This window comes from Triplophysa dalaica, chromosome 9 (assembly GCF_015846415.1).
Source record: "Triplophysa dalaica isolate WHDGS20190420 chromosome 9, ASM1584641v1, whole genome shotgun sequence".
In the NCBI taxonomy this organism is placed as follows: domain Eukaryota; kingdom Metazoa; phylum Chordata; class Actinopteri; order Cypriniformes; family Nemacheilidae; genus Triplophysa; species Triplophysa dalaica.
In genome coordinates, this window is record NC_079550.1 from 4,346,819 (window position 1) to 4,371,139 (window position 24,321).

At 39.8% G+C, this 24,321-nt stretch overlaps 2 protein-coding genes across 7 annotated transcripts; one reads left to right on the forward strand and one right to left on the reverse strand.

Annotated features, from left to right (window-relative positions):
* Window positions 1-11,759: 11,759 nt before the first annotated feature.
* Window positions 11,760-16,184, forward strand: fzd4 (frizzled class receptor 4). The gene is made up of 2 exons (XM_056757598.1): window positions 11,760-12,254; window positions 13,539-16,184. Exons 1-2 carry the CDS (start codon window positions 12,012-12,014, stop codon window positions 14,871-14,873), a joined length of 1,578 nt encoding a protein of 525 aa, XP_056613576.1. The 5' UTR covers window positions 11,760-12,011; the 3' UTR covers window positions 14,874-16,184.
* A 1,562-nt stretch (window positions 16,185-17,746) lies between these two features.
* On the reverse strand, window positions 17,747-23,628 carry LOC130428269 (T-lymphocyte activation antigen CD80). 6 transcript variants are annotated; one of them, XM_056756130.1, is made up of 8 exons: window positions 23,494-23,628; window positions 22,206-22,285; window positions 21,130-21,167; window positions 20,310-20,630; window positions 19,804-20,088; window positions 19,125-19,250; window positions 19,014-19,041; window positions 17,747-18,921 (listed from the first exon to the last, which is right to left on the reverse strand). In XM_056756130.1, exons 2-8 carry the CDS (start codon window positions 22,226-22,228, stop codon window positions 18,891-18,893), a joined length of 852 nt encoding a protein of 283 aa, XP_056612108.1. In that variant the 5' UTR covers window positions 22,229-22,285; window positions 23,494-23,628; the 3' UTR covers window positions 17,747-18,890. The 6 variants fall into 6 exon arrangements, with proteins under 6 accessions (XP_056612108.1, XP_056612105.1, XP_056612104.1 ...); XM_056756127.1 differs by lacking the exon at window positions 23,494-23,628 and adding an exon at window positions 23,323-23,483 and having other exon boundaries at window positions 17,747-18,905; XM_056756126.1 differs by lacking the exon at window positions 23,494-23,628 and adding an exon at window positions 23,323-23,483.
* Window positions 23,629-24,321: the final 693 nt, after the last annotated feature.

Consider the following 24,321-nt stretch of genomic DNA (forward strand, 5'->3'; position numbering starts at 1 on the left):
GTTGAAAACAACCCAGCAATCTTTGAAGCGTGTTTATTGTTAATGTTACTCTATTTTAAATCAACATCCCTCTCATCTGCCACCTTTCAATAAAAGTTTCACTGTGAACGATGCATTCTAGGATCGTATTGGTCAACAAGATGGTCAAAAACAAGTCAAAAGCATGCAAATGATATTCCAAAAACATTGTCTATGTAGGTCCCTATCATTTCTTATTTACATCAGAAAATCTTTGAAAAGGTAATTTCTTGTCAATGACATTCCAGAGAGTTCTGAAACACGCATGCTTCTACGGAACAAAATGACCAGATCAGTTCTGTTTTTCTCATGGTGCATTATGGGACGCATTCCACAGCACTCCCACTGGACTCGTGTGAGTGTGCAAATGCATAAATGTCTTTAGGATGACTGACAAAAGGAAACACAATGTGAATTACCTCTGACCTTTTCTGTGTGCCTAACCCGCAGTGTTTTTTTTAGAACATATCACAACATGGCATAATGAATGTGCTTGAAAATGAATCAGTACATTTCAAGTATTTGATTCTGATTCACTTGTGGACACCAGGCACAAGTAACTGATCTGATTATAAGTTTCCATATATTGGAGGCATGATTGACAGGACTAAACTATCAAGCTCCTCCCAAACACATTTCTACAATACCATATAAATATCTATAAAACAGGTTTTAGAACCTGTTCACACCTGTGTGTAGTGTTGGGACCAGACAACTGATGTTAATATCTAAACCCGATGGCCTTTGTTTATGCCAGTTTCTGCTGTTTACAGCAAAAATAACATGTAGAGCAAAACACTGGTGTGTGTTTGGTGTGTGTGATGATTTACACAAAACATAAGCGGCATGAGTCTATCATTCAACACGCACACATATACAGGAGCCTGTGGGTTTTATCAGTTATCCAAACAATAACATATCAAGAGCCAAGTGACTCATAGACAGATGAGAAAGAATGTGTGTGTGTTTGTGTCTTACCCCGTCAAAGAGATTTAAAACAGAGTGTATTGTGGGTTTAATCTGTCAGGAACGACTATCAACACAGACACAGATGCAAAAGGTCAAAGACAAGTGATGGGGTTTGGACGGTTGTGACATGGTGTGCCCTGTTACAGATTGGAGACAGAGAGAGAGAGAGAGAGAGTGTGTGTGTTAGATGAATAAAGAGAGTTTAATTGTTCTGGTTTAAGACTTAATGAAAATCCTGTTTAATTATTCTCCTCACACACGCACACATGCGTGCACACAAACACACGCACACACACGCACGCGCGCACACACACACGCACACACACACATCTGTGTTGAATTAAGTCCTCTGTGAGCTGATTAGAAATGGCTTCATTACTTCATCCCAAAACTAACTTCTGACCAACAACTGGAAAACTCAATTTTAACTTCAAAAGCAGCATTTAAAGAAAAGCTTTAATACCGCTTTGTGTTTTTCTCTGATAAATCTGGATGACGATACACAGACCACATGCCACACAAATGCACTTCGACATAAAAGTATAAAAATGCTACGTTGCACCAACAAATATTGGGTAAGACTGCACATTTTCAATAGACTGAAATGTTTAAAGGGGTCATATGCCATGGCTAAAACGAATATTATTGTGCAATTTGTATACACGAATTATGGTCAAAAACGCAGTATTTTCTCTTTGTCCCGCTTCTCTGAAACAACATACGATCAACCTGTGTAGTCTTGTGGGCGTGGTGGCAACTAAGACTCGTTCTTTAAAAAAATTAATTTGCCCTGTTTGACATTTCCGAGATCTTCTACTCTTCCCTGTCGAACCCAGAAGCTAACCTTACCCACTGACCCATTTCTGAATTTGAATCTGAATTTGAATATGAATATCTGCGTTTTGAATTTTTCAATATTAAATTTGAGAATTTAAATATGAAATTTTCATAAAAAACATAAAAAATCTATTCAGAACTATATTGAATGTGAAAATATTCAATTTTGTACAATTACACGTTCTAAAATTTGGATTTACAAAATTCCAATTCAAATTGTTTTGTCAGATTTCTGGCTCCATATCAGCGGAGGAGTTGAAGACAACAGATCACATCATTCCACGCTCCTTCACAGCATCATCAAGCTACACCATTGTTGTTATTTTGATTGAGCGCCTTCTAGCAGCGGTTTTTCCAAACGGTAGCTATAAGTGAAACTAAACTTTGCCAGTGTTTGCAGAGTCTCTTGGCAATTTATCCACAGCGCTCTGCACTCATGGTTTAAACAATTACATCGCGGCACGCAAGGGATTAGATCACAAGTTTAACATAATAGAAATGGGATTAACACACTCTCGGTGAGTAGCCTTTTTAAAAGTATCGCACAGCGCACATTTAAAAGAAGTGACGGTTTGGAATTAGTAGCGTTTGTTTTAAGGTCCAGTGTTTCATTTTTTGGAGGATCTATAATATACATAACTATGTCTTCAGAGGTCTATAAAGAGTTTACACAATGAAGCGTTATGTTTTTATTACCTTAGATTTAACAATTTCTTTCGACATACACCGCGGGTCCCCTTTCATTTAATTCGCCATGATCTGACTGTCGTTGTAGTGGGTCGAATGGGAGGGGTTGAGTGAGCGGTTGGTTGCAATTCGTAACCTTACTCTTAGATTTCACCTACTGGACCTTTAACTGTTTTGCTGGGCTGGAATTTGCGGCGGAAGAAAGTAGTTCCCCTGTTTTAAAGACACTCCTACAGTATGTTGTTTCTGATTCATCTACACATGTCTGCCGTCGAACTGTTGTATTAATGCAATATTGCTCTTGTAGTCATGTATATAGTGCTCTTATACCAGAGGCTGTGATTGACTCTGGCATTATCACAGCCATGCTGATATATGAGCACTATGTACATTTCTACTCGAGCGATATTGCATTAGTAACTCATACTACAGAAATAATATAGAAACACTCAATAAACAAGACTTAAAGGGATTCTTCACCCAAAAATGAATGAAAAAGTCATCATTTATTTACCATCGAGTTGTTTCAAATCTGTACACAGAAAGATAACCGGACAGATTTTGCCATTGACTCCCATAGTAGTAGAAAATACAATGGTAGTCAAAAGTGTCACAGAAGTCTTTGCTGTCCTACATTCTTCAAAATGTCTTCTTTTGTGTTCAACAGAACAAAAAAAATTCTTGAGTAATTTTTCCTACTATGTGAGTCAATGGTGGGGGGCAAAAGCTGTCTGGGTACAACATTTCTTCCAAATATCTTCATCTGTGTTCATCAGAACAAAGAAATGTAAACAGATTTGGAACAACTCGAAGGTGACTAAATTTCTAAATTTCATTTTTGAGTGAAGTATCCCTTCAAACCAAACTGACTGTATATCAAAGTGGACATAAAAATATGGAATAAAATGATGGAAACAGATACCATCATTGTAATACGGTTCAATAAAAGGAAGGAAGGAGGTGGGAACCGGCGAACATTCAAATTAAGATTTAATAAAATACACTAAAAAAACCACGGAAGTAAAATGGCGGCAGCCACCTCACGGTCGACTGCCGGCCATAAGAACATAAATACAAACTAAAGATATGTCCGGGCCCGGTCCTCTCTCCTCAGCAGTCCCGTCGCTCGTCCTCCTATACTCCCGACTTCCTACGTGAGATATGTGGGACCGGTGTGCGAACAGCTGATTCAAACTATCAATCATGCCACCGGCCCCACCAGAGAGAGAGAGAGAGAGAGAGAGAGAGAGAGAGAGAGAGAGAGAGTTTGAACGCTTTGGGATTCTTTCCCAAAATTGATTAGCCAGAGGAAAGAGAAGACAGACAGAGTAGATCAGTTCAGCAGAGAACATTAAACTCTAAGACAAACCTGTGCATGTGTGTTGAGATCACACTGTCCCCTTCTACATTCGAGAATGTTCAGACATAAATAAACTGAGATAAAAGAAGAGTTATGAGACTTAAGATGGAGACAGATGTAGAAAGTGAATAAAGCGTGTTTGTTTAAAGCTGCTGATGTGTGAACAGGCGGTTATAATCAAATCGAGAGTAAAAAATGAACGGGTGAATTAATGACAGGAGTGAAGTTACAATGCAGTCTGAATCTGCAGTCACTCACTCACTCACTGCATACTGCACACTATATACAATTCACTTACTTTTTATAGTAATAATTCACTTACCTTTTTTTTATTCACTTAGCTATTATAGTAAAACAAATCACTAATAAACACCAGTGATGTAATGAAAAACGTGTGTGGATAAGGATGTGTGTGAGAGATCCAGTGGTGGCCTCCACAGCTGTCGCAAATCACTGTGTGTTTACATTTGAAGTTCAACATTTGCAGAAATAAAAAGGTCAAAGGTGAAAACTGTGTGAGCAGAAAGCAAAAACCCTCACATGAGTTGTGACTAAAGTCTGGTGTCACAGTGCTCTCCTTCTTTCTGTGTTTGTGTGTTTGCGCGCGCTTGTAAATGTCATTCTTAGTCCTTCTATTCACATGCGTGTCACCTGACAACACACTCAGTTTTGCTCTGTTCAGTCCAGATCAGTTGGTTCTTAGAGCTTTACGATACTTTGTCAGAAGTTTCCTCGTGAATTATGTGTAATCTGTTCCCAGCGAATTCCTCCAGTCAGTTTCTCTCTCCTAAAACAAGAAAACATGATTAATTTGCACACAATATTCTACAACCCGTCAATCTGCTTAACTGAAATGTAACATTTATATAATATTGTACAGTGTAAGATTTGGCAGACTTTTGTGCTTCAAAGGACACAAAGAAAAGTAAACCAATTTTTTCACATGTGTCCTCTAAAACACATTTCTTTCACAAAAAAAACATTCTGCTTTGCTGAGAAACACAGACATTTCCAGCAGCTTGCTGTTCTGCGTTACTTTGTAAAAGTTTGGGTGAGTTTTATTCCACCCATTGATCCATTAGCCGCTAACACAACAGCATCAGTGTGAAACCGAAGACAGTGATTAGCGGCACTAAGGTCGGAGATACTGCAGTGAACGCAACAATTTGTCTTCCTTTCCTCTCGGCCCGTCTGTGTCATCCATCACTTCGGTCCTCTCCTCCGCGTGCTGGAATGCTTCTACACTCCCTCCGTTCGGAGGAATTCCCCAGGAGCCAATCAGCTCGCAACAGGGAAGACATGCTCTTTGGTGACCTTTTGCGGGAGAAGCGAACGAGCCATCAGGGGTTGAAGATCTCTGACCTGTGAACTCATTCATATCCACAGTTTCAGGCCTATTACTGGCTCAAGTCATTATAATTAGTTAGCTGTATGTGTGTGCGTGTGTTTGTGTCTGCGTGTGGAGTGCGAGGTTGAATGAAAAGCTTAGTTTCACACATCTGACTCAGAGAGGTTAAGCCATGACCTTGATAGATGGCCAGAGAATCCCCCAATTCTCCGAATATTTTACACAATGTTTTATGATCCCTGGTGTGTGTGTGCGCGCATGTGTGTGTAAAAAAAATAGTCTTTTCCTGTTGTGCTTGTGTGTGAATGTGTTCATGTTATATGTTAAGTGTGTGTGTGAGAGAGACGTTCTGTTCAAGTTGTGTCCAGATTTGTGTGTGAATGTATGGGTGTGTTTGTGTGTACATATGGTGTGTGATTGTATTCAGGTGGTTTATGCATGTGTGTGTTTGGGGTCATAGAGCCGTTGAATGCTGCTATACTGAGACCTTTAATTCTGTTCCTTTGACCGACGACACACAACTACTGGACTTCCATTGAGTCGTCTCAAAGAGGAGGGGCCCTCAGGAGGAGAAACAATACAGACGTTTGGCCTTGGGCCCCTTCACTTCCCCTGGTGGACCCCCGGAGGCAGGTGGGCGGGTCACGTCGTCATTAAACTGCACTAATGAGCCTTTGATTGACGAGCCGCCCAGCCTATGACCTTATAATGAGCGCCGGGCCTGAGAACACAGCGACGGAGAAAAAGTAGCAGAAACAAAGAAACTGAAGTTTATGGGAAATATCTGTTAGTGATTAAAATCAGTTCCACACGCACACACACACACACACACACACTGTAAAACAAGCTGTAGTGTAGCACACACATAGAGTAATTCCCCATTAGTTCAACAAGTGGACCGCGCGGTAGGAACTGATTCCCACAGTGCAATAAAATCCACCTGGACCTCTCACTGTGTGTGTGTGTGCTCTTGTGGTGTTAACAGCTGTGTAAGAATCTATCCCAACATGCTTTAATACAGAAGTCGGCAAAACGTTACAAATCAGGACCAGATGATAGTTTCTTCGTCTGTGGCGGCATCCCAGATCTCATACTGTCTGTGCTCCGTTCACTGAACTGAGATTTTCAAAGGCAGGGTTCAGACAAAAATGTAGAACATCATCATTTACTCATCCTTGCTTCATTTCAAACCTGTAGGACTTTCATCTGTGGAACACAAAAGAAGATATTTTGAGAAATGTTCCAAACATACCCATTGACTTAAGAGTCACTTAAAGGTTTTGAACCACAAGAGGGTGAATAAATGAGAATTTTTATTTTTGTGTGAACTCTAAATTGCGTTTTCAAACTTTTTAACTAAAATATACAGAATTAACGAACAATGGAATGACATTCAAAGCACTTCTACAGTAAATGTCATTCAAGTGCTCATACGTCACACCCCAGATGTCGATGTGTGGTGTTCATGAGTCCGCATTTGTTATGAACTTCGATGAGGTCACAGGTTTGTGTAATGAAACACACTCGTGGACGAGCGAGAACAGCTTTGGCACATTGTAAAGGAGGAAAGGTGGAGTTCTCCCAAAAGAGAGATGCTGAAAACTTGAACAGAATAAACACACTTTCTGTTATTGACCTAACACTGATCAGTTCTGACTACAGTGTGTAGGTGTGTGTGTGTGTGTGTGTGTGTGTAGCTGTGTGTGTGTGTGTGTGTGTGTGTGTGTGTTTGTACGCGCACGTGTGTTTGTGTGATTACTAGTATCCAGTGTGACCACATTACTGTGTAAAGCACTTCCTGTACATGCACACACACACACACAAACACACACAGACTTTAGTTTGTGTGTGTGTTTGGGATCCTGGGTGGTAATGTAGTGTATCAGCGAGGAAACTGATGTTATTTCTGGACGAGCAGGCAAGTTCTTGGCAGCGTGTGTGTGTGTGTAATTAGTTTATTATGTCGTTCTCCAGCGCACTGCTGTACGATAGCTGATCGTCAAAACAAACACAACCGCAGCGACCGCCACACGCACGCACACACAACTTTTACACGCCATTTGATTTGAATAGTAAACACTCTCAAGAGTTCATCGTCTCACTGTTCTACCACTTTGCACATCATCACACACAATTCTTCATACAGTGATTCGTGATTGATTTGATTGAGCATTTGATTGAAAAATCTTTGCATCTTCTTAGAAAACAAGTCATAATTGATGATCTAATTAAGTGACATTTTCTGAAACCATGACAGGTGGAGAAAAAATAGAAAGTAAACATTTAAATGACTTCAAAATATATCAAACGGTTGTTTGACTTGTTTATACAGACGGATGTTTGAGCGAGATGGACATGACATTTCAAATTGTTTACCTGTCGATCGGATGTATTTGTGTTGAACTGCTTGTAGACAGTCTGGTGTAGCCCTGACAAAAAGACAGGAAATACAGAAATTCGCCTGTACTGGATATTAATTTTGTGTTTGAGCGAGAGAGTGAGAGAGAGAGAGAGAGAGAGAGAGAGAGAGAGAGAGAGAAAGAGAATGTGTGGGAGAGGCTGACAGACTGAACTACATGAATAAGTCAATTATATCAGCAAACCACACACACACACGCTTCACAAAGTTCATAACACTTGGACTTCCTGCCAGTGAACAGATTTTTTTGCTAGTGTGTGTGGTGTGTCCAGTTTTGTAAATCACATGACTATGAGCCGCTATACAAAAATACTGGCAATAACATATAAATCTGCGTTATTAGTTTAACTTTATTTGATCTGTTACACATATATAAACTGATTCTTACCTTTCTCTGTCTGCCCATCAACTCCAAAGAAGTTTCTTAGCTTTTTGCCTTTCATCTATTTAAGCATTTCACATTTGGCCATGCATATACATGAATCTGATTTTCAAAGTATGTTACAATTCATACTGTTATGGTTATTGCTAAACGCAAACCACTTGCCGTATGAAACAAGTATTGTTTTAAATGTATGCACTATTGTCACATGATTCAACATAAACACCGCAACCCCCGCAACTTTCTTTTCCGTGCCGGACTGCAGAAAATACACATTTATCATCTACAAGTAAAAGAGCTTTCATTTTCCCTAAATAGAACAAATGAAATTTAAGCTGCAATACCAAACTATCTAATGGAAACTATCAAAGCTGTTTTCATTGCCAGTCATTAACTGGACTTAACTGGTTTTTTGTGTGTCATTCAAAAGCCAAGTGACTTTCCACGACCCACCTCATGCCACGGTGCGTCCCACAAGTGGGTCACGACCCAGAGTTTTGAAAACCCCTGATATAGACAACACTAACCGCGAAGACAGTATATAGTAGGCAACTATAGTAGAAGAAAATATACTGGAAATCTTTTCATTTCCTATATATATTAAATAATTTATTATATATTTGAAAATCTATAGAATAACACCATACAATAATAACACATAAGGAACTGACGACATCATATGTTGAATAATAGAAGCACTTGGTTCCAATATATGGAAATCTATTATTTAATAGATTCAATTTGTTCCCTGTATATTTCCATATACGGTATATTTGTTTTCCTTAAAGTGTCTTTTTAATTAAAGAATTCAATATTTGATTATTTCTTTTTTATTTCTAAGGTTTTGTACACACTACTAATTTTGCACACTAATAGTAGGCAATTTTGGGCACATGTTGTATAACTGGGGATGTAGACGGTTTTATCGGCAGCAACATAAAAATTATTTGGCCCAGACTTAACTTCTGGCAGACCTGTGCAAAGAAATAATAACTGATGAATGGTTTTAATGAAATTTAATACAATTAATATACAAAAAAAATCATATAAATTAGTATTAAACTTAATATAAAAGAATTTTTTAAATTATAACCAAAAACAGACAGGAGGTTAACTTCAGGCCAGATGTGTGTCCGACGAAACCATCTTATGACGTTATGTATAATGTCCAGTAGTTTAAGTAATTATGGTATTCTTTAATTATAGGTCCTTTTTTCAGACTGAAAAACAAACAAAACAACCAGTACACAAATATAAACAGTAAACTGGGCTTGCAGACCACAGTGTATTGTGGCGGATTTCCTATCGATAGCATCAGAGACCACACACATATACACACACATGTACATACTAAACAACTGTATAGCAACTCCCTTCCCTTCGCCACGGCACATTTCCTGTCTCCATTGTCCAGCTAGAGAACATACTGACCAGAAGACACACAAAACACTAAACCCATGAGGGCACATTACACACACACACACACACACACTGTACAACAAAAATATTCTTCAGCACACTGCATTACAGACACACTCACACAATAGCTTTAATGCACATGGATGCACACTGTTCACTGTGAGAAGTGTACTGTACTAGTGTGTTTGTGTGTGTGCGTTTGCATTTGCGTTTGTGTGCGTGTGTGTGTTTCAATGCAGAAGTAAAACCTGTAAAGGATCACATCACAGAGAGTTAGTCGCGTGAATACACAGCAGTCAGCGGGGCGACTTACTAAGTAGCTTTTAGCATAACTTCATTTTTCAGTAGCTCAGCTGTTTTCCTCTAAGTAACTACTGCTTAACACGTGTAAACTTTACCCTATTTAAACTTAACATTAAGCATCAATGCAGTTAGTTCGTTTTCTTTCAAAGCATGTACAGTGCCAGTTTAAATAAAAGACAGATTGACTGTTGTCTGGCAAGCTTCAGTTTGAATGTAGCTTCCCCAGCATTGATACACACAAACCACACAACAAGCCAAAATCAAGCCAACTTTCAAGCTAAAGGAAAAATTCCACTGATGTTTGTTTAACACACACACAATGCATCTTTATGAATTTGAATTGGTCAGATTCCATCCACTGAATAATCCTGAGAGAGAGAGAAATGTTGTGGTTTTGTTGCTCCGAGACGCTTGAGCCCACAAGCAACCCGGCAGCCTTCCCAGAAAACAACTATATTTCTGACAAGCGCTCTAATGCAACCGCAAAACACACACACACACACACACACACACACTTCAGGGCTTATGAGTCTAAAGATATCTGTGGGTGGGGGGTAAAACTCGCCAACAAGCCCAGATTTATGAACTGTGTGTGGAGACGTATGTCAAACATACACCTACTGACACACACGCCATATACACAAACCTAAAGCCTGGCATATACAAACTTCACATGTTTAAGGGGACACACGTGCGTGTGTGTGTTGTGTGTACAATTTGTACCATGTTAGCAACTGTTCAGGGCTGTACAAACAAACATGCGTGTCTGGGGTTTTGTTTATTAAACAGTTTTGCTTTTATTGGATGCATTTGATAGTTTTGACAAGCACTCCAACACATCCTATCAAATTCTTCAATCTTTCTTTAACAAATGTTTTGGATTGGCTTGTACTCACAATACACACTGGAGCACACTCAGTTGTGTTTTACTGTGCTCCTTCTATATCACCGTGAAATACAGCCACGGCAGCTGTTGCATTTACCCACACATCTATCTAACGTTATCTATGTGAGGACATACCATAGTTCCCGGGTGTCCACCCCTGACGACAGCCCTGGTTGTGTATAAGGGGGTGCAGATGTGATTTAATAGAAATGAAGGGACTGATAGTTTTCCTGACAGTGCTGCAGGACAATCCACCGGCTCATTACCATTTTAATAGTTTCTCCACGGATACCAGCCTGCCGGTCTCTTCTTTCCCAGTTCATCGTTTAAAATCTGCTAATTACCGCTGACCTCCGCCCGTCCAGGTCACGGGAGGGGGCTGGTAGCCGGCTGGGTGTCGGGCGGGGGGGCTGGGGAGGGAGATTATAGTGATAGTTAGTGACCACTGAGGCGAAACAGAGGGAGGGGATGCATCAATCTAACACTTGTAATCTGAGTTCAGACCCACAAATCTCTGTTTAAAAGAGAAACGCTTCTTCACACGGATCGCTTTAATGAGAGTTTGGCATCCTGCTGCATGCAAGATCCGAGAACTTACACAACTATATTTATTCACATTAAGAAAAGATCTGGTTTTGATATCTGCAGGAATGAGAAAATATTGCTATTAACATTTTATGCAATTTATTTTGTGTTCTTAAGGATTTACATTCACACCATATAAAGTAAGGGAGATTTATCAAAAGGAATGATTTTATATAAGTTTAAGTATTTTATATTATTTTAATTGTAATAAATTATGAAACATATCTTATTAAATGAGCTTTACATATAAAACAGAATAACAAAGTAAAATTTATATAAAACATAAAAAACAAAGTTTGAGGAAAAGATGTAGAAACATTAACACGTTTAAAAATATTGAATATATATGTAAATAAAGACAAATAAAAGTCATGTTCTGCGAAGCAAGAGAAAAGTAGAGAAATAAGTCGAGTGTTTCTCTTGTGTTATTGTGGCCATGACCAGCCACGCCCCCGCACTTGGTCCGACGTCCTGATTGGCCGACGCGGGTCCCAGGGCAGCTGTCCCGTCTCAGTCTAGACCTCAACCAGGCAGAACCCGCGCGACTGCGCCACGGACACACCGGAGAGCGCAGAAGTCACGGACGAGACTGCGTGTCTGGATAACGGATTTATCACAGTGTTCCTTTTTCTGAACGGGATTAACGAACACGGTGACGTTTCATGCGTTAACGGAGGAGCTCCGGTAAACCAGCCGAACTTTCCTGTCGGTTCTGGAAAGAGACTCGGAGAAAGTTTTGTATAGTTGCGTTGAAACCGCGTGCGGACGCTTCTGTGATTCAGAGGGATTGTCGGTATTATGATGGATCGCTTCGCGTTTGTGCTCGCGCTGCTCGTCACGGCTGTGTTCGGGTTCGTGCACGCGTTCGGGGACGAGGAGGAGATGACCTGCGACCCGATCCGTATCTCCATGTGTCAGGATCTGGGATACAATGTGACCAAGATGCCGAACCTGGTGGGAAACGTGCTGCAGTCCGACGCCGAACTCCAGCTCACCACATTCACACCGCTGATACAGTACGGCTGCTCGAGCCAGCTGAAGGTACACACACACTTGCGTATACACACACAGATTTCTACACTCGCACATCTGAGATTACACAGATTCTTCATAGACACACATTCATATGCACACAGATTTAACACGCACACACAAACGATACAGTATGGCTTAAGGAGCCAGTACTTTCACACAGACTCATGTACACACATATAGAGTAGACTATACACATAGACCCACACACATCTTAAAATGTACCTGGACACACACACACTCTTGACTCTACACACATGAACACTGATACAGTATGATTCCAACACACACACACACTCATAAATGAAAATGTACCCGGACTACACACATATGTACACAGAACACTCTTTACTGTGCACTTTGGTACAAACTTTATGTAGACTATAAACACACTCGCATCTTAATTTACCACACACACACCCACCCTGTTAATGTATTAGTTGTTTTGATACTCATACAATACACAATGCCTCAAACACAACACACAACTAACACAAACTAGCTGACAATATTAGAATTGAAGCAGAACATGAGTTTGACTGATCATACGCTGAAGAACCTTTTAAATGTCATCATGTGTCTTTGTACTATAAATGTGAAGATGTTTTGACACAGGTTTCTCAGACTCTGAATCTCTCTCTCTCTCTCTCTCTCTTTCTCTCTCTCTCTCTCTCTCTCTCTCTCTCTGTGTGTGCTTTTACTTGTAAAGACTAAATTCCTGAAATTATCTGTGAGATTCTCTTTCGTACTTTTGTACTGTTCATAATAAGGGAAAAAACTAAAACACTTTAGTGTTTCAATAGATGTAGTGATTATAAACAGTTTAATTTGAGAACAGTAGCAGTCTATGATAAAGTCTGTTTGTGTGTGTGTGTGAGCGCTGAAGACAGAGGCAGTTGTTGTTTTATTGACTCCCTCTCAGATTCCCCTCTGCGTTTGCAGAGGATCTCGTGATGAAGGTTGATATCACAAACATCTTAAACCGCCAGCACTTGTTTAAACTTTATGTTTATTGTGTGCTGTAATAAACGTCTGTATACAAGTGGTTTGCAGTCGTTCTTGTTTGTTAGTTGTGAGTGGGTTCCCAGATGACCCCCCAAAAAATCCACAGTTTCTTCCCCTGGATACGGTCACGTTCTCTGAAACTTTCCTAAATGTACACGACAAGAAAACACTCAGGAAAACCACACAAACGCAAACTCGCCACCGCACAAAGTCGATTCTTTTGCTTTCCAGGAAGGATTTAGATGGTTAGTATTGAAAGTCTAATTATGTCGTTCTATTTCCCCCTAGTTCTTCTTGTGCTCAGTCTACGTTCCCATGTGCACCGAGAAGATTCCCATCCCGATCGGGCCGTGCGGAAGCATGTGCACGTCCGTCAAGAGGAAGTGTCTTCCGGTCCTGCAGGAGTTCGGATTCGTATGGCCGGATCTTCTCAACTGCAGTCTGTTTCCGCCCACCAACGACCAGAATCACATGTGCATGGAGGGTCCGGGCGACGACGAACCGCCCTTCCACGCCGTCCGGCCCCTAGCTCCGCAGGAGGAGGAATGCGTGACGCTGGGCGCCGGCGTGGAGCAGTATGCGTGGGTGAAACGCAGCGGCAGTTGTTCGTTGCAGTGCGGATACGACACAGGACTGTACCGCCGCCAGGCTAAAGTCTTCACGGACGTTTGGATGGCGGTGTGGGCGGTGCTCTGCTTCATCTCCACCACGTTCACCGTTCTGACCTTCCTGGTGGACTCTTCGCGCTTCTCCTACCCCGAGCGGCCCATCATCTTCCTCAGCATGTGCTACAACATCTACAGTGTGGCCTTCATCGTGCGGCTGACCGTGGGACGGGAGCGGATCTCCTGCGACCTCGAGGAGGCGGCTGTGCCGGTTCTGGTGCAGGAGGGACTGAAGAGCACGGGCTGCGCCATTGTTTTCCTCCTGTCGTATTTCTTTGGGATGGCGAGCTCCATCTGGTGGGTGATCCTGACGCTGACGTGGTTCCTGGCAGCGGGTCTCAAGTGGGGTCACGAGGCCATCGAGATGCACAGCTCGTATTTCCACATCGCGGCGTGGGCCATTCCCGCCGTTAAGACCATTGTCATCCTCATCATGCGGCTGGTGGATGCTGACGACCTCACGGGGATGTGCTACGTGGGGAACCAGAACTTGGACGCACTCACCGGGTTTGTCGTGGCGCCGCTTTTCACCTACCTGGTGATCGGAACGTTGTTCATCGCCGCCGGTCTGGTGGCCCTGTTTAAGATCCGCTCCAACCTGCAGAAGGACGGAACTAAGACAGACAAGTTAGAACGGTTGATGGTGAAGATCGGCGTGTTCTCCGTGCTCTACACGGTGCCGGCCACGTGCGTCATCGCATGCTATTTCTACGAAATCTCTAACTGGGCGGACTTTCGGCAGTCGTCGCGCGATTCCTACATGGCGGCGGAGATGCTGCGGATGTTCATGTCTCTGCTGGTGGGCATCACTTCGGGGATGTGGGTGTGGTCGGCCAAAACGCTTCACACGTGGCAGCGGTGTTCTCATCGACTCATTCACAGCGGACGAAACGGCCGCGTCAAACGGACGACCAATGGTTGGGTCAAACCGGGCAAAGGCAATGAGACGGTTGTGTGAAATGAAAGAGGGAGAAAGATGGAGGGAATGGAACATCTCAGGGAACGACGCAGGATGGAGAAAACTGAGACGAGCATGCCACCATGTGGACATGTCATGTAACTGCACCGCTCTCTCCCTCTCACAGAGTTCATGCAGCACTAATTGACTTCGTCTTCATACATTTGACACAAAATGTTCTTAAGTTGATTGTACACTGGACAGTCCTGGTGCAGCAGGGATGCAGTTTTTCTGTGTAAATACAATATTCAGTGATTTCTGCACTACGGCTAACGTCAATTCTCACTGAAGTGCCTTCGTTTCAGAGGAAACGTGCTAGCTACTCAACCAAACCTGGTGCTGCGTTCTTACTGTGGTATCTGTGTGAGGTTTACCGCGGTAAAGCACCTCAGCCATCAGAGACATTTACCTCACGGCTGCCTGCTCTGCTTCTCCAGTCACTTACAATAATGTCTGTTCTATTCTCCCTCAACCTTTCAATGTTGCGTTCTCGTCAACTTTTGAAAAGACTATACATTGGAGATTCTGCTTGAAAGGGATAACTCACCCAACCATATTTTCATCATTCCGAACATGTGTGACTTTCTTTTTTCTGCAGTAAACAAAATAAGATTTTTGAGGAATGTTGGTTACGACAACACTGATTTTCATTGTATGAACACAAACCACTGAAAAATTTCTCAAAATATCTTCTTTTGTGATGAACTGAAGAAAGAGTCGGGCATACTGTCGATTTTGAATGAGATGAGGGTGAACAAATGATGACAGATATTTTTTAGGTGGACTGTCCCTTGAAGCTGCTGTAATTCTGGTTGTTTTTATGTTAAGAATATAAATTAGCACAGATGTGATTTAGTCAAAGACTTGAGTAATTATGGTATTTCCATTTTGACTTGAGCAATTTCTAAATGCTTGTGTTGAGGTTTCAGAACAAAAGTAGGCTACATCTTGAATATTTGGTATCTGTCTGATTTTGATATGACAAGTTCTGATGTCGTCCATGTTATATTTTCCTTCAAATGACTGAATATGATGTGACAATCACTGACTGTGCCCTCGGGAGCGCTGAATGTATTCACTGTTTCTGCCTTTTGTAAAAGTGCCTCAGATTCACGCGGGTGGTACACGCAGTCCTGGATTTCATAAGAACCTCCAGATCCATTTGTACATAAATCGGTGTTTGTAGCTGTTTGTAATATTTGTTGTGTTATGAAATGCTAATTTATCTTTGTAAAAACTAAAAAATGTATGAACAAAAATTTATTTAAGGAGGCTTTTGTATCAGATGGAGAAATTAAATGTTGAAAATGATCTTGGAGTCTATTGTTAATTTTCCTATAAGCTTTTGAAATTTCCACCTTCGGACATCTTGTGACTTTCGTAAATCTGCCTTCTGTGGCAGGGAATGAAAACATTGTTTGGGGAATTATACACTAAATCTCTCTCCAGCGCATTAGAGTAAAATCCCCCTCACACCCTTGACTCTCTCTCTCTTTGTTTTAGACATGTTGCAGACAGATTTACCCACCAGCCCTATTTCATCTTTGAGATGCAGCTTCAGATGAGTTTAGCTCTAATCATGTTTAACCCAACACAAATCACACGGGTCAAACATATTCACTTCTGTTTGAACGATGATTTAAAGCAACCAGATGTGAGTGATAAAAACTACAGAAATGTACATTTGAACTCTAATTCTAAAACCATATCACAACTATGGCCCATTAATATACCTAACTGAAATAAATATTTTCTTTTTTATATTTGGCATTGAGGATTTAGGTTTGTTCTCATCAGAAATATAATATAGTCATAAAAAATGTTACACATAGCCTTAATATTAGAGATGCACCGATATATCTGCCAATAATCAGTATTGGTCAGTAAAAGCATTTCACGCTATCGGCCAATATATCCTGTCAATCATAACAGGGCAGGAAATTGCAATCAATTTGTGCTCTGTATATAGAAAATGTTAAGAAACATCACTAGTTTGATGTTCAAAATGATAGTCATTATATTAATTAATAACATTCGGAAAGTTACAAATCTTAATTTAATTGACATTCGTCAGATACAACATATGAAGAGTTTGGTTCAAAATGAGATAACTCCTTTTTTTAAATTGTGACCCTGGACAACAAAACCAGTCTTATGGGTCACTTTTTCGAAATTGAGATTTTACATCATCTGAAAGCTGAATAAATAAGCTTTGTGTTGATGTATGAGTTGTTAGAATAGGACAATATCTGACTGAGGTACATCTGAGTGTGCGAAAAAATCTAAATATTGAGAAAATGACCTTTGAAGTTGTTAATCAGGGACACTATGGCAGCCCATCCACTCACAAAAATAAAGTTTTTATATATTTAAGTTAGGAAATGTAAAAAATATCTTCATGGAACATGATCTTTACTTAATATCCTAATGATTTTCGGCATTAAAAGAAAAATCGATAATTTTGACCCACACAATGTATTTTTGACTTTTACTACAAATCTTCCCGTGCAATTTAAGACTTAATCCAGGGTCACAATTAGTAAAAAATCTTGTTTTTTTTATTGTGCATTCCAATGAATATCAATCAAACTGCAGTTGGTTTGTTTTGATTTAAGCCATAATAACTAAAAAAATATTAAAAGTTATCTCCTTTTGGAACCTTCATACATAAAAATATAGAATTTACACAGGACTCTTGGCCAATTGATTTCATAAATTAATCTCTTACTCCACCTACTGGATATTTTACATATAACACACGCCTGAAGGCGATTGTGAAATCAAATTAGACGTGAAGATATTTTTTACTACATATTTGGTCACCTCGGTTTTGCAGTACAAATTTGACATAAAATGAAATCATAGTCAACAAGCAATTGAATTAGATCTTTATTGTAGCTAAAAACAAAGAAATAAGTTATATATAAATTACAGAGTAGAAGTTTTTTCATATGATCAGAAAGCAAAGTGCATCAACACATTTCCATAAAGAAACGGGTTTGATTTCAATGGAAAGTTCATTATACCATCAACGCTCACCCTGAGAACAGTTATAACACGAAATAATGAGGAATACTAAACAGTGGAATGTATAAGTTAGTAAGTGCTTTAGAAATATTGCTGTTTTTGTTCATGTCTATGGTATAAAGAAATGAACCTCTTTGAGAACCGGCTTTAAAAATAAAGCATCACATCAAGTTGGCTTCTAGAAGCAAATGAAATGTCCCTTCAGCGTGAACAACATGTTACAATCGCCATTTCATAGAAAACAGTTATTAAAACTGTTCTATATACTGAACCTGAATCAGAATATTTATCTCTGCTAGCCCTTTTGGAAAGACTTTAAGCTTTTTTTGGACATTTGGAAAACTTCGGTCTCACAATCTGTACATGCAGTATATTGTAATGTACATGATGTCACATTTCATTGTTTACAGAGACAGTTGACCCAAAAATGAAAGTTTTTTCACTCTCAAAACCTGTATGAGTTTCTTCCACAAAACACAAATGAAGATATTTGTGAAATGAAGTGTGCTGATAACCAAACACCATTAAACACTGCATTGTATGAACACTGAGACATTTCTCAAAAAATCTTTTGTTTTTCGCAGAAGAATGAGTCAGATACATATTTTGAATGACATGAAGGTTAATTTTTTCAATAAAATTAAGCATTCGTACTTCAGTGCGCCATTATAAATGGTCCAAATAAAAAAAAACGTAGCTGCTCCCTTTAAAAGGAAATGATTGGCAATGCCAAATAAATAACTCCAATATAAAAAGCGACTTTAAAAATATGAAAAGTCACCGATGGACAATCATTGTTGTTCTGTGCAAGGGATTGTCAACGACTGTAGCCAAACAGCTCATACAACAGCACGTAAAGTCACTTTAACATAACATTCAGTCGGATGAGCCGCCTTCACGATGACGCTCTGAGGTCGGCTGATGCTGCTGCAGGTGCGTCTGCGGATGCAGACAATCTTCAGAAGCTTCTCGACATCTGCTGCTCACGTCTCAGCTGTCCTGAGGCTGCAAATGGCAGTCGCTAATTAGAAATACAGGCATTTCATTGGTTACTCTTTGTGTGGAGAGCACGCAGTACTTGTGTGTAGTGTGATACGAGCACGAGATACCTACGCTAATGGAACTTCAACAGCGGCATCACCTGTGGAGAAAAAGCAGAGATTGAAACACATCATCTACAACTGAACTGAGATTCAATAGTTGAAGAGCTGATTCTGAATTGACCTGGGACGGGGCGTCTTCGGCGACAGCACTTTCGTATTATGTAAACAGATGGAACAATAAATACTATCAGCAGCAGGACAGCGATTGCTAAAATCGCAGCTGCATCGAGAGAGAATTTCTCATCACCTGCAAGAATAAAACAAACTCACATAATACAAATTCACAAACAAATTGGAATATCGCATCAAAAATGCTTGTTTCTTTAAAGGTGCATAAAAACATATGGGTTCAATTGAATGCAATTATTTTGATCTGACATGAAGATAAATGTGCATAAACTATGCTGAAAACACATTTACTGAATATATTTCTCAAGGTGCATCAAAAAAGTCATGTGACTTTTCGAAAATGGTGGCGATCACAATGTCTGAATCTTTTTAAATGCCATGTTTAAAAATATGTGATGTCTAGTTTTGATGGTAACAATCACTAAAACTGACTGATCCCAGAACTGACAATAGATGACATGATTGTGTTTATTGCATTTCATTATTGCAAGTATTTTATGATGTACCTACAGTTGCTCCTTCTTTTGGATCTATTTTTTTCGAACTCCTATTTGGCACCAAGTTACAGAGACACAGTTTTTTCTTCACAAATATTTTATCCTAAATTTCAATTTGGCACATTTGGATGACAACAGAGGTTATCACAGGTAACAAGACTTACAGAACCTCACCCTGACAAAATGTAGTCGTCTTTGACGTAGCATCCCCTATTGCACAGCTGACATTGGTGGGTTGGTTGCAGTTGTACACAAGGCTTTGAGAAATGGTCCATGTTTTAAAGTTACGTTCTTGAAGACTTTTGTTTTGAAAGTCACTCATCTGGCTTAGATTAAGCTCCGCCCATCTCACGACACCCTGGGGATAACCGCCCGAAGCCGAACAGCTCAGCCGACAGCTCCTCGCACCGCTTGCAGGTTCGCTGCACGTTGCCATCACGTTGGGAATGTTGTACTTGGCTATAAAAGAAGGGAACAGAGTGACATTTAAGAGATCTGGAGAATACCACCCGTTCAACCCCACCACCCCACCCACAATGTTTCACTTCTCCATAAAGAATTAGAAACCACGTCAATAAAGACGTCCCAGGCTCTTAGTCAGCAGTAAGTTTCCAAACGAACACACATTCGCCCACGAATAGACACATTCTAAACTTATTCTAATGTATCCTATAACGTACCTGTAACTGTTAGATAGAACACATTGATCTGTGTTTTTGTGTCTCCGATTTTTAAAAAATGGACACACTCGTAAAATCCTTCGTCGGAAACCGAGATGTTTCTCATTTCCATGCTGAGGTCCCATCGATTTATTGTGGTTCTGTACTCGTACTGAGGATAAATGGGCAGATCTTGCTTCGTGTCAAAACCATTGATGAACACTGTACCAGATTCATTTTTTTTCTGTATGTACAAGCGAGGGATAGAACCGTTTCCAGGACATCGTAATGTGACGCTTTCACCTAAAACAGCTGTTAAGTTTCTCGTCTCGGTTCCTTCACCTGTTCAAACACAAGACCAAAATACTGTTTTACAGATGATTTTACAGACATTTTACAGATGATATGTGCTTGATATGTTGATGAGACGTTTTTCAACTGGCTTAGTGTGTCAGTATCACACTTAAAAATATATATATCGTATTTGTTCGTATATCCAAAAAATACAGAAATTTTCTGTAAACTAGAAACGAGGAGTATACCGTAAAATAAAAGATGTTCCCTTCAAAATTATATGATACAAGGATGTGCTTTAAATTGTTCTCGCTGTTTTTCTTGTAAATGTGTTAGATTTTGAGAAAAGAAATCTTCACTACAGCTAGGACGCCAGCAATTAATTGTAAAATAACAGGTTTTCCCAGTAAATCCCTGTTTCTCCCCTGGTTTTCTTGTAAATTTGCCAGTCTTTACACAAGTGCAACAGTAGGTGAAAAAGTTGATATTGAATGTACACATGATGTTACGTGTAATGTGGTGCAACCAGAGGTTGTGTGATTCTCACCGGGTTTGACTGCCAGCAGCACTGAGATGCAAACAAATCTGTTAGAAACAAACACATTAAAATGAAAGGACACACTCAAAATCATGTCACATTTAGCTCCTCTGTCCTAAAAACAATAAACATAGTTGTCTGAATTTCCCATGGAGTCCAGACGACTCCAAATAGCAGAATCAGTGCAGATTATCAGAAGACAATATAGAGATGACGATAAATCATTGACCTTAACCCAAATATTATCCAATCACATAGTCATCTAGCATTGATATCGCTTCCTCATGAATTTTAAGTGTCAAACCTTTAAAGGGTTAAAAAGGTATGTGCTTGTGTGCTGCTCCTATAGACACAAGTATTTTATTTCTCTTTAACAGAAATGTCAAACTCCATCCTTGAAAGACAAAGCTTTAACCCTGATCAAACCACCTGAATCAGGTGATAATGTTTTCAATGACTTCTGAAAGTTATGATGGAGGTAATACCCTGCAGCCGACTAAACCAATTTTACATTTATGTATTTGGCAGACACTTTTATCCAAAGCAACTTACATTGCAATATCCAATACATTTAGACTTAGATATGTGCAATCCCCTGGGATCGAACCCACAACCTTGCGGTGGTAGCGCAATGCTCTTCCCACTGAGCTACAGGAAAGCACATCAACGTCAACAGCCAAATACTGAAGTGAAACGAGAGATGTGTTTTGTTTTTTATATGCGTCACTAGATTGAGTTATTCTTATCTGCATGGCACATTTCGCAATCCACGCCGTTTCAAAGCAGCTTCACAGAGAATCCCGACATGATGTCTTAAACTATCTAGAGATTATCAAAATGCGACCGCGACGAGTAGAAACGAAAATGCAAACGTATTCCCTTGAGCTCTAATTTTACGCAGATCTAAGCATTCAAATGCAAATGTACGAGGAAACAATCATTCAAAGGCAGACATATGAGTCTATACACTGTGTGTACTTCCCTTTCAGTTCGAGAACTGAGAATTAACTTTGACTCACACACACACTACCTCTCTTCACTATCCCTGTGAGCGAGTCCATAAAAAGTGATGCAGGAATACTTACAGTGAACAGACGGAGCTCCTCATGTCTTCATGTGTGCCTGCAGACTGATTCCAGAACGATTCAAAACAGGAAGAGCACCCCTACATAGAGAATGAGAGAGATGATGTCATCCAGTGCCTTCATATCGATACTGACAGAGGGAATTCCCTTGGAACACACCTTCACACACAACTGAACACAGTCATCATTAAACTTAATCAAGCTCGATACTTAAACTTAAAAACATCAAATAATCTAATAAAATATATACAGTATACACGTATATGAAACAAAAATAATAAGTATATGATAATGTTTGTATTTATATGAAACTTAAAAGGTTCTGCAGGCTCATCTTGTTTAATAATAGCTGTATTGCCTGAGGTGGCTGTATTTAGTCTTCATTGCAAACTGAGGTGGATGTGGTTTTACTGAAGCATTGAACTAAACTACAATGAATGAGCTGGTTTACAGAGCACTACACAAAACCTCACTGTACATATTTTGCATACAGCCTACATGAAAACAGTACAGTATTGACGATAAGGAGCCTATAAAATAGATTAAATAAAGATCCCAAAAGACAGGTTTGTTTAGAGCTGATATGTAAAAGGACACTCAGATACGTTCAATACATCTTTGTTGCAGACATGCAAACTTTGAAAAAACAAAACATGCTTTTCCCCATTGAAAAGGACAGATTGCTAAAGTCAACAGATTCTACTAGATCTGCTAATCTCTGTATAAATATAATATAGAAATAATGTTGCCATTGCTTGAAAGTAATTTTTCACCCTTTATGACTGAAGTCGATGGTCTTTGTGGAATATCCAGTAAATATTTGTCATTAAAGGACTTCGATCTCCAGAAGAAGAAAAAAACATTATCAACATCAAATTCCTTGTTTTTACAGCATGCAGAGTACTAAACTAATGCGAGTGACACAGAAATCAAAAAGGGCTTTTCTCGTGTCTATGTTAAACTGGAACTCTTCCAGTGATATAAAATCCCCTTACGGCAAATCAAAAGGAGAACTCGTACCGAGCTTCTACAAAGAATAAAACAAAAATGTACGAAAGGAAAGTAATGCATACGAACATAAACAGCAACTTATCTCTACTTGCGTTTACGCACTCACGTTCAAACGCGTCCCGGCAAAGATGAAACTGATCATGTCTGATAATAACACGTCTAATCAATTAACTCTTGTTAAAATGATCGATCTGATCCAACTGTGATCAGACACGCTATTCGAGACAGATAGAGAGGCATTTAAAGAGTGTAAGAGTAAACATAAACGAGCGCTTACCGAATCACGAGCTTCTCTTCTTTAGATCGTGCGCTCAAATTTTGTTATTCAGAGAGAGCGAGAGAGAAAGAGAGAGAGAGACTGCAGAATGAGGAAGTGTTTTACTGAGACGTGTAAACGTATATTAGTTTACATATCTCTATGTTTAAACGAGAGTGAGACTTATATACAAACTGTCTGAGAATGTGCGATACATAGGCTACTTAAGTATTTTATTTATTTAATAGTATTGTATAAGGGTTGTTACACTTGTGAAATTTAGCATCTGTAATGTAATGTATATTTTATTAACCCTCATACAAATTCAAGTTTAATGTCTTCAAACAAGATATATGACTGTTTTGCTCCCCGAGTGTGGCTGGACTAACAGCTGTCTAAAAACAACACTTCCCATGATGCACTGCATCAGTAACTCATAATACTGAAAGCAAACATAAAACACTTACTACAGAGCACAACTAATGCATTTTAAAGGACCAAGTCTTTGGCTGTTTTAGAGTTTTTTGGGGGGTGTTTGACAATGGATGTTCATGTTTCTAGTTTAAAAAAAAACTTTATATTTCGCATATTTCAAGTTTATCGTCCACCGCTGTCTCTCACGAAACGACTGGATTACTTCTGGTTTCTTAAAAGTGCCGCCTTTCAAAACGCTCTGATTGGTAAAGCTGACCAGGTCTGTCATGATTGATTCCCAGCTAAGTGTGTGTGCGTGCGTGCGTGCGTGTGTGTGTGCGTGTGTGTGAAGATGCCCTGCCCATACCATATCAGCGAGTTCCGCTTCTCAAGCTGTTGTGATTGGTCGGTACCCATCTCAGTGCAAATTCATAA

Coding starts and splice junctions, on each gene's coding strand:
- LOC130428269 (XM_056756126.1), bottom strand. CDS start 23,358: ATGATCAGTTTCATCTTTGCCGGGACGCGTTTGAAC. Junction 20,631..21,129: donor GCTGCTGGCAGTCAAACCCG/GTGAGAATCACA, acceptor GTGTTTGAACAG/GTGAAGGAACCGAGACGAGA. Junction 18,922..19,013: donor GCTGTTGAAGTTCCATTAGC/GTAGGTATCTCG, acceptor ATTTCTAATTAG/CGACTGCCATTTGCAGCCTC.
- fzd4 (XM_056757598.1), top strand. CDS start 12,012: ATGATGGATCGCTTCGCGTTTGTGCTCGCGCTGCTCGTCACGGCTGTG. Junction 12,255..13,538: donor GCTGCTCGAGCCAGCTGAAG/GTACACACACAC, acceptor ATTTCCCCCTAG/TTCTTCTTGTGCTCAGTCTA.